Source organism: Gekko japonicus, unplaced genomic scaffold (assembly GCF_001447785.1).
Source record: "Gekko japonicus isolate JY-2015 unplaced genomic scaffold, Gekko_japonicus_V1.1 scaffold1945, whole genome shotgun sequence".
Classification (NCBI taxonomy): domain Eukaryota; kingdom Metazoa; phylum Chordata; class Lepidosauria; order Squamata; family Gekkonidae; genus Gekko; species Gekko japonicus.
In genome coordinates, this window is record NW_015171562.1 from 252,701 (window position 1) to 263,152 (window position 10,452).

The 10,452-nt window shown below is 58.5% G+C and overlaps 1 protein-coding gene across 1 annotated transcript in view; it reads left to right on the forward strand.

The window, feature by feature from the left end:
- UNC13C (unc-13 homolog C (C. elegans)) overlaps positions 1–10,452 on the forward strand; it is a 107,293-nt gene that overhangs the window by 55,336 nt on the left and 41,505 nt on the right. The window contains exon 9 of the mRNA XM_015419745.1: positions 1,430–1,571. Coding sequence (XP_015275231.1) covers positions 1,430–1,571 — 142 coding nt within the window. The remainder of the gene's footprint in view (positions 1–1,429; positions 1,572–10,452) is intronic.

Below are 10,452 nucleotides of genomic sequence, written 5' to 3' on the forward strand. Positions count from 1 at the left end.
GCGGGAGCGCCACAGGCAGCCGATGGGGGCACCAAAGTCCACCTTGGAGTGGGGCTGCGGGGGGGAGGGGGAGGGGGAGACGTGCCGGAAACGGAGGGGGAACGATCACGGTGCTCGTGCATTTCCACGGCCTACCCCCGGGCGATCGGACACCCAGACACCCGCGATGGAAGCGCCTCACCAAGGTCGCCACTGGAATTTGCAGGTGGCTCTTTGATCCGCATGGGAGTCGCTTCAGTGCGAGGTATTGATGGCTGGGGCACGGGAGCCAGATGTACCCATTTGATCCGGGGTGTGTGTGTGTGGGGGGGCTGTGTCGGGCCAAACTGCTCGTGTGACCCCACCCTGAGTTTTGCACATCCGGGGGAATGCAGCAGAAGGTGGAATTCCTCTTCCTTCCTTTCCCCTCGAGGTCAGCAGATGTGCCTCTGAACAGCCACACGGAGGAGGGCAGATGTGAGCTGGGCAGTCTGGCAGGGCTGGCGTCCCCGGGCAGGACTTTCCTCAGGCAGGGAGAAGGAGCGCGGGGGGGGGGGGGGGGGGGGGGACTCCTTCTGCCTCAGGGGGCTCAAGGGCGATGGCTGCATGGCTGGGGGGCAGACTGGGCGCTCTGTGGGGTGCAGCCCAGCAGACAGTGGCCGGGGGCCCGTCCTCGGCGCACCCATTTACGGAACCACCCTGAGTTCACGCTTGGTGTTTTCTTGGCTCAGGCACCCTTCCTGGGAATAGAGGTTTATAAAATTATGCATGGGTCAGAGGGAGTGAACGCAGAGAGAACTTTCTATGTCTCTCCCAAAGTACTAGAACTTGGGGGCTCCCAAGGAGGGTAACGGGCCCTTGACTCAGGACTGACAAAAAGAAGTGCTTCTTTACTCAATGTGTGATTAAAATGTGGGATTTGCTGCCAGAGGATGTAGGAATGGCTTTAAGTAGGGGGTTGGGCAGATGAATACCTCGGGATAGCAGCACTAGGGGCTGGCAGCGCTGAGGGGCGGACTCGGCCTCTAAGCCGTCGTGACTGATGGGCCACTGTGTAAGACAAGAGGCTGGGCTGGGTGGAGCCCCGTGGGCCTGATCCAGCAGGGAGCCCTTGGCTGCTAAAGGCTCAAATGCTTTTCCCAAAGGCAAGCAGAGGCGCTCCTTCTCATCTCTGCCCCAACAATACCTCAGTCGTTACTTAGCCCCAAGGCCTCCTGCTCCCTCCTCTTGGCTCAGGAGCCTGTGGTGTTGGCACGGGGCCACCTGGAACATGCTTCCAGCAACTTCTGGGAAGCCGCGCTGCGAGTGTTGGGAGTGGGGCTGGACCTGGAGGGGGCCCTGGCATCCCTCGCAGTGCCCCGGGGCCTGCTGAAGTCAAGGGCCATGTCTGGGGCCCCCCCGCTCCCTCCCCCCGCCCGAGTGGTGAAGGTGTCTCCCGCTCTCCCAACAGTGGTTTGTGCCCAGGGCTTGCAGGCGAAGGACAAGACAGGCTCCAGTGATCCCTACGTGACCGTGCAAGTGGGCAAGACCAAGAAAAGAACAAAGACTATCTTTGGAAACCTGAACCCCACGTGGGATGAAAAGTTTTACTTGTGAGTACATCTTTAACATTTTGGCTTCCTGCTAGTGAGTCCCTTGTATGTTCTCTGCAACACTTGGCTTATTCGCTGCTCTTACTTAGAGAACACAATTCCTCGTGAGCAGCCCAAAGTCGTTTTGGTTTCTTGTCCTGAGCAGGTGTCTCTGTTTGTTTGTTTATTTATTTCAATTTGAACTGCATAATGTATATCTGAGTGGGTGGTAAGTGGTAGTGGTTGGAGCGTTGGATTCCCGGCAAGGAGTTTGGGGCTCCAAACCCCATTTTGGCCATGAAGCTTGCTGGCGGACATTAGGCCAGCCATTCCCGGAGACGCAGGGGGTAGGTATTTTTCCAGCACTTTGTTTTCCTGTGGGGAAATGTCCCTTTCTACAGATTTCGTGTGTGTCTGTGTGTAGCGAATGGGGTCCATTACCGGTACAATCTTAGGCAAGCCTGGCAAATTCAGAGTTGTGATTAATAGTTTGGTGATGATGATCCGTAGGAGTTGTGGGAGAGCGTCCATGTCTGTCTGATGGATTTAGCCATATGCATTTCTTACTAGAGACTCTCTGTATTTCTGTCTTGCTTAAAACATATATATATATATATATATATATGCAGTAATGAAAACAGAAATATATTATCTCTTGCTGCAGGGAGAGCTCTTAAAGTCCTTGATGGGTTAGCAGACAGAAACTGGAATTTAAACTGTTTTTAATAAAAGCTGTCCTCCTGGGCATATCAGGCCATATCGGGGAGGAGGCAGGAAAACCGTCATCCAGGATGACTTATTTATGGGCTTTGCACCGTACAGATGAATTGATGAGATGGGCTGGAGGCCGTGCTGTGTTTATGACTCGTGTGTTTTATGGTAAGAGTGGGGAGGAAGCCCGTGTCGTGGTTGGGATTGCCTTGCGTTGAGCAGGGAGGTTGTTAGCAGTGAGCACCCAGGCAGGCCTCAGAGGAGCGCAAGCGACACCGCTGGTGGGGAGAGAGGACCTTGCAGTAGTGTTCGGAGGAGAGGAAGAGGCGGCAGGGCGCGAGGAGGAGGGGCGACGCAGGGGTTTGGGAGTGGGACTGAGGAGCAGAACCTGTGCCCTGTGTGGCAGTCCTTTGTGGATCTCTGTTTGTGTTTGTCTGCATGTCTCAGGCAATATTTGCCCTTGCCGAATCTCCTGGGTTGCAACCAGCCCTGCCAGCGCAGTTCCCCCTGGACTGCTGCATGGCTCAGGGGCTCTTGTCGGCCGTGTTGTGCAGCATTCTTGGCCAGTGTGCACCCTCACAGGAGTGGGTGAGCTTCAGTCCAAACTGGGCTGTGGGGGGATTTGCCAGGCGGCACTTCCTCAGGTGGCTTGCTCTGGAGATGGCTCATGGAAGCCGAGCCTTGGGGCTCGGTGTTCCCGGGGGGGGGGCTTCTTAGAGAGAGAGAGAGAGAGGCCCTGGAGATGCTGTGTGGGCGTGGCTCTTTGCCCTGGGGCGTGGCTTCTTTGCAGGTACAGCCTGGTGCCAGGAGTCGTGGCCTGCAGTGCAGCCTGGATGGGCTGGTGTTGCTCCTGCAAGGAGGGCCTTGGAAAAGGTCTCCTGGGGCAGATGACAGGGATTCTGGGAAAGAAGCAGGTTTCCTGCGTAGAGCGGAGGGATGGAGGACTCCCTTGTCAGGTCACAGGTAGGCTGAGAGACGGGGCGAGAGGCTTGTGGGAATGGTTACCTTAGCAACACCCCGTGGAGGCGGGCTTCGCCGCCGGAGGGAAGCCCGTGGGAGCTCAGGATGGGCGTGGACAGCTGCCACGTTGGGGGCCAAAGAGAGGAGTCTGGGTTGTGTGGCTGCGGGGCCTCCAGTGTTATGGAATGCAGGCTGGGACTGGGAAGGTGGCTGCACACGCTGGAGGGGGGTATTGAGAAGAGTCTCCGGTTCCCCCCACCCTCCTCCCCGCTGAAAGGGCCGGCCATGCATTCCTTGTGCCCTATGGCTTTCTGGCGGCTGGGTAGCTCCCCTCCCCTGCTCTGCCTCGCAGCCCAAGACTCCCAGGTTAGTGCAGCAGTGAAGGGAGAAGCTGCATCCGGCAGAGGTTCTAACGCCTTCTGGGCCGCTGTCAAAGGCACAGTCATATAGACCCCAAAGCTGCCCTCTCCTCCCTTGGCTCGCTGAAGGGGCCGGTCAGTTGGAAGTGGGGCCTGGGCTGGACCGGGATCACCTCTCCACAGCTGCTCTCTTCACATATACTCTCCCCCCCCCCCCCCCCCCCCCCCCCCCCAATCTTTCCACCCTGGGGAGCGGCGCTACCAAATGTACATGCAGATGACTTCTGAACTTCTGTTCCTTTGGTATTCAGCATTTTCCCTCCTCGGTCCACAGTTAACCCCTTGCCACCTTTTTGCCTGGAGCTCAGACACGGGGACTCTGGAAGACGCAGCTGCCCTGGCACGGTCTCAGGCTGGCAACCGGGGTGCCTTCGGCGCCCCCCCTCCCCCATCGCTGCCTCCTTAGCCCCCTTCGACAGGCAGGAGCTGTCCCGGGAGTCACTCGCTCCTGAGGCCCTCCCCCGGGCACCTGCGGGCAACTGGCCAGTGCAGGGCGGAGGGTGACCGTTCTTCTGCCAGGACGGTGGGCATGAGGGCTAAGCCAGTCCTGGGCAGCCTTGAAGAAGGCCAGTGTGTTGGGACGTGCCGGTGCATCGATCGGCACCATTTTCCCGGACACACACACACACACACACAGGCCTCCCACTGCTGCTGCTGGGGTTTGACAACCGCCCACAATATGTGTGCTCCGGAGCAACCCATTTATAGCCTGAAATGTTGCCTTTGCTGTCTTGTCGGAGGGCTGATTTTTGCTGACTCCGGATGCCTATTTTGGCTGGCTGGCTGCAGCTCGCCATCTGGCACTGGCAAAGTGCTTCTGTGTGGTGCCGGCTGTTCTCTCCAAAATAAGCAAATAAACGTGAATTAACTCACATAACACACACAGTGAGGCTTTTGAAGTCCGTGAATTGCTGTTTTTGCCACCACATTCATTTTGGTCTAATTGGCGCATCTTCGATAGCACATGTGGGGTGTGCACCGTTGGGAGGGGCCACTCTGGGGGGGGGAGAGAGAGAGAGAGAGCGGGCTCCCCGCAGCGTCTTTCCACAGAGCACTCTCACCTCATGGACACCAGTCCTCCTCGTGGGCAGCAGAAGCCGGTTGCGCCACCCCCACCCCGGCCTCGTAAGCCCACCGCCCCAGAGCAGGTTTTCCACAACAACAAGAACAACAACAAAAAGGATTATATTTTCTAAGACAAGGCTGCAGATTTGTATGTCCCACACTTTTGTTCAAAAGTGGATCCACAGAGTAGCTTTCGACACCCTTAAAACAATCAAATAATAATGGAAAGTTCCACTGAAAAGCCACATGAGGCCTGAAGGACAAGAGTTCCTCCCCCCCGCCCCCCCTGTGCGTGCACACAGGTTTTGCAGGCTGCGCAGAGAAGGGCCCCTCCTCCTCTTCCTCCTCCTCCTCCTCTGCCTCATTCGTTCTCCCCACCCTTGCCAGAGAGCCAGAGAGGGTTCACGGGCCTGGCGCGTTCTTCTCTTTTTTCCTGAGCACCAGTGCTGGTCTCAGCCAGCTCAGGGCTGCTTTGGGAGTGACCGTGGCAAAGCAGAGGTGCCGGGTGTCCCCGCTGAGCAGGCTGAGGCCAGGGCCCGTTGGCCTGTGCAAGGAGGAGGGGGCTGGAGGTTCCTTGTTTCTAGCATGCCTTCCAGTTCCTTGGATTTGGGGATGTTTCTTTTCTGCACACCTTTAAGCCGTTAGCCAGCCCCTCTCAGGCACTGTAAGGCCACTTTCAGAACTCCTGGGCTGGGCTGGGCTGGGCTGGGCTGGGCTGGGCTGGGCTGGGCTGGGGGATTCCTTCTGCCGGCCTGGGCGCCGCTGGAGAGAAGAGGCAGGTTACAAAGCGACGGCTTCCGCCTTCCCCCTAATACCGAAGGATTTAAACATACAAGAGTGACTTAGACAAACTGCTGCACATAACAATCTATATGAAGCTTCAGAGATTAATAGAAATGGCCAAGGATTTAAAGCGTGTGGCTTTTTGATTACAAGTGTGGATTTATTTTACATTATGCAAATTGTTTCTGTGACCCTGCTTGGTCTTGAAATAATCCTGTGTTTGGCTTTGAAGACTGTTAACAAGGAAAGGAATAGCTGTGTTGCCGGGGGGGGGGGGGCGTCTGGAGCCCCTGCCTCTCGCCCTGCCTTTTCCCTTCTTTAAGATCCTCCTTGGAGGCCAGACTACCCAGGACAGCCCCGTGGACCAAGCGGGGGGGTTGCCGTGTGCCTCCCCATAGCTGCTCTGATCCCGCGGCCCCCCCCCATCCCCGGTCGTTTTTGCCCAGCAAAGACCAGTGAAGGTACAGAAGGAGTGGCTAAGCGGCAGGAGTCCAACCCCTGAGCCTGGCCCTGTGGCCTGGTTTTGGCAGCAACATTGGGATGACGTCTTCACGTCTCATGGCTCTTTCAAAGCAGCAGCAGCAGCAGCCGCTTTTGGGAAGTGAGATCTGAGATGCCCGAGGCCTCCCTTCAGAAGCAGAGCCTGACTAGATTCCCATCCCTAGGTCCCTGGTGGTCCTGGAAGAGATGTGGGGGGGGGGTCACTGCCAGTCTCCTCGTGGTTCCCGTTGTTCTTTTTGCATCGTTGGGATGAAACCTGGCAATCCTTAATTTTGTCCTTGGGTGTCTCCCAGCAGGGTGATGGACAGCCGGGAGGACTGATTCTGCCTGTAAGGGCAGAGCCAACAAATCTCTCTCTCACACACACACACACACCCGGGAGCCTTGCCAAGTCAGGCACTGAAGGGGAAGTCCAAACAGCCCTTTAGTATCAGCTTTGGTTCCGAAAGGAACGACCTGTGTTCATGACTCAAGCTGAAGTTTCCCTGGGGGGCGGGGGAATGGTGACCTTGACATGGGAAAAATGTGTGGTTGTGTGGGAGGGAGGGAGGGAGGGTGTCTCTCTGGCCTCTTATTGATTGACTTCATTTGTACCTTGCTTTTCTCCCCAGTGGGGAGCAGCTTAACGCTGTGCTTCTTTCTTCTGCTTCATCCTTACTCACCATCCTTGTGTGAGGTAGGTGAGGGGGAGAGTGTGTGACTGGCCCGAGGTCACCCAGCGGGCTTCCATGGCAGCGTGGGGATTCTCACTGACAGTCCCCCTTAGGAGGCTCAGCCAAGCGACCGTGCTCACTTCTCCTGGGTTCTTGCACATGCAGTGCTCAGCTGATGGGGGCTCCAAGAGGAAAGTGATCTGCCCAGTCCTGCATGAGGCTGCAAGAAGTGGCTCCTACCTCTGTGTGTGTGTGTGTGTGTGTTAGTGCCTCTGGCAAAGCTGCCTCAGTTCTGCAACAGCCGCTTCCTGCGAGGGCCACACCCCAGCGAGGGCCCCTCTTGCACCGGAATGTGGTGTCTGTACAGGAGCACCTTTCTTGCCTGGTGTGCACAACCTGGTGTGTTACCCCCAAATGGTCTGTGTTGCCCCAAAAGTGGGCTTCTCTCCTGTTTGGGTGGGGGGAATTAGCGAGGAGACAGAGGCTTGCGAGAGGGGAGTAACAAGCGAGATTGCGCTACCAGTGTTTACGGGGATCTTTCCCTTTGAGAACTCTCGAAATAACCCGTCCAAGGTAAAATAAAGGGGTGTTTTATTGATAGAAAAATTGGAAGGCTCGCATACAAGAAGCACACAAGACACGGCACACAGGCGAGATCAATTAGAAATAAAGGGAGTTGTGGGAATGTGGGAGGGTGTTGGGGGAATTACGGCACCCTGTCCTGGAGAGCAGGAGTCTGCAGGGAGGAGATGCGAGGCGATCCAGCCCCCCGCAGTGTGAGGGTGCGTTGTTCCTAGGCGCCCGGTCAAGACCCCCACCCACACACACACACCCAGCAGTGGAGTGGAGGCTGCCGTCCAGTCCTAGACCAGAGGGGGCATGTGCCCAAGTGGCCGCCCCTCAGAACAAAGCCGTGAGGGCCTTCGCTAAAGGCAAAACAGGGTGCTTGGGAAACACTGGCTGGGATTCCGAGGGAGGGAGGGAGGGAGGGAGGGAGGAAGGAGAGGAAGGGCCAGGAGATGCCTCGGGAGGAGTTCAGGATGGAACTCGGGTGGCTTTTCCTCCTCCGGGTGGCTCAGAGAGGGCTGACGGTTGTCCAATGAAACGCATCAAAAAGCGGCCGCGTTGTTTGCTGGCCCACCCTTCGTGTTAGGTGGGGAAGTGGTTTTTGCGTCTGCAGAGACCTGCTGTGGGATGGGGGGAGGGGCCGCGGCACAGCCAGACCAAGGTTCTTCCCGGGCCTTTCCCCGGGCGGGGCATCCCTTTTGCGTACAGCGTGGACCAACTGCCTGGCCGGTGGGCTCCTGGAGTGTGCCGTTAAATGGAGGGGGCTGGCTTCCAGCTTGCACCTCCGCAGACGGGCGTGGTCTGCCTGCTGGCCACTGGGCCCGGGCTGCATGGCAGTGGAGGGCAAGGGGCAAGACTGGGCACCAAGCGCCAGGAGCCACCGAGGCTGCCCTGCCCACCGTGGGGGATGGTAACCCTGGCCCCCTCCCTGCCTTGCTGTGAAACCTTTTGGTCTAAAGAGGCCAGACTCAAACAGGCACAGCCACATCCCACCCCCCCCGGGCCACTGGAGAACAGGCGAGCCAGCCAGCCCCCGGCTGTGTGCCTGCCCCACCGTGCAAGGGGGACTGCTGCCGAGAGGCAGGAGACCCTGCAGGCCACTTCACGGCCATCAACCATTGCGGGGGGGGGGAGGGTGTATCACAAACTGTGGAAGGGTGGGTGGGTTGGCAGCCAGCGGGGAGGAGCATCCTCCGTGCAGAAGGGCTGCGTGGGCCTGGATCTCTTCAGATCTCGGGGTCAGCTGAGCAGGGATGGCCCTGGCCAGTACTGGGATGGGAGGCCGAGGAGGAGGAATGTCCGGGCCGGCCGGGAGGCAGAGGCAGAGGCAGAGGTTGGCCGGCCACCCCTCCCTGAACAGCCCTTTTGCCTCCACGCCCCACCAAGGGTTGCCGGGAGTCAGCTTGACTTGAGGGGGCAAGAAAGGGGGGGAAGGGGGGCTGCTGTGTGTGTGTGTGTGTGTGTGGCACTCAATCGGTGGGGTTGGGGAGCTGGGCCCTGCTGCCCCTGCTGCCCCTGCACACACGCACACGGCCCTTTCAGGCTACCCTGAATCCAGGGGCCCCTCCGGAAGAGGGGATAGTGGGGTGGGGGGGGAGCCTCGGTCATTGCCTTGGAAAGGGGGTTACAGGGAACCCTCCGCTGCCGCCTCTCCCCCCAGCAACCCCGGCCGGCATCCTGCAGCTTTGTGGAAGCTATTTGAAGCCGCCATCAAATGCTGCATTTCCTTAACTGCTTCAATTATTCATGGCGGGGAAGGATTGATTTTGTAAAAATACTCTCACTCTCTGGGGGTGGGGTGGGGGGAGCGATCCCTCCCTCCCTCCCTCCCTCAGAGGAGTCGTGTCATTTATAAGCCACTTTAAGGCTCTTGGGTCTTGGGGAGGGCAGTGAGTGGGGAACATCTGCAGAGCGAGGGGGAGAGAGGAGCCAGCTGGAGTGGGTGGTGGCTCGTGCTCCCCCCACCCGGCCGCCCCCTGAGACACGAGCTGGGCGGGTGGCCAGCCAGCGAGTGAGCAGAGCGTGCCTTTGGCAGCCCTGGGACTGGTGGCTTGTGACGTGCGCCGGGCTTCGGCTGGCTGTTTTGTAAATACGTCACAGAGGATTGGGCCTCCCAGGGGAAGGTGAGAACCTCCTGTGGATGGAGCAGCTGCCTGGCCAAGGGTGGCAGGAAGTCTGGCCTGGCTCCTTCCCCACCAGCCAGCTTCTTGACTGCTGCAAGAGGTGCCCCGCCTGGAAGCCCCTCCTCTGCCTGTGGGCTGATGGGGAGGGGACCCTATTTGGGTGGTAGAGCGGCCTATGACTCTGTGCAGCCCACCGGCCTCGAGTCCAAGTGAGAAAGCCTATGACTCTGTGCAGCCCACCCGCCTCGAGTCCAAGTGAGAAAGGCAGACTCTACGCGGCATAAGCAAAAAGAAAGACGTGGCCGGCTGCACGCTTGTGGCACCCCCAGAGCCCCCCCCCCTGCAAGCACTCCAAAGGAGGGGCTGTGCCCACATGGCAGGCTGGCAGCAACGGCCCTGAGCTGGAAGGCCGGTCGTGTCAAAGTCCAGAGCGGGGTTAGTAGTGGACCGGATGCTGAAGGACTGCTGGGGACAGGATCCTTCCGCCTCCCTCGTGCCAAGCTGTGTTTCAAGTCACCCTATCCCACCCCCACCCCCTCCGGTGTGGGACGCCAGCATGGACCTGATCTGAATGCACAACACGGCGGCCACCATGTCTGCTCTGCCTCTTAGGGTGCACGGACAGGAGTATGGTGGTCTTGCAGGCTTCATCCCCAGTCACATTGACAGTTCCTCAGAAGTAATTCTTCTCCACCCAAAGGGCATTTAACACGTGGAATGCACTGCCGCAGGAAGTGGTGGCAGCTACAGGCATAGACAGCTTCAAGAGGGGACTGGATAAACATATGGAGCAGAGGTCCATCCGTGGCCATGAGCCACAAAGGAAAGAGGGAACACTCTCTCTCGGGCAGGGATGCTCTCTGGCTTCTTGGTCCTTGGGGGGGGGGCGCAACAGTGGGAGGGGCTTCTAATGTCCTGACCCCGCTGCCGGGCCTCCTGATGGCCCCTGGGGTTTTGGGCCACTGTGTGGCACAGAGTGTCGGACTGGAGGGGCCACTGGCCTTCTCTTATGTTCCTATGTTAAGTAACACATGCCGAGGCCAGCAGGGCTTCTCTGAAAGCAGAGGTGCATGCGATTTTGTAGCCTTGGAAAACAGTGGCAAGACCAGATTGGGGGGGG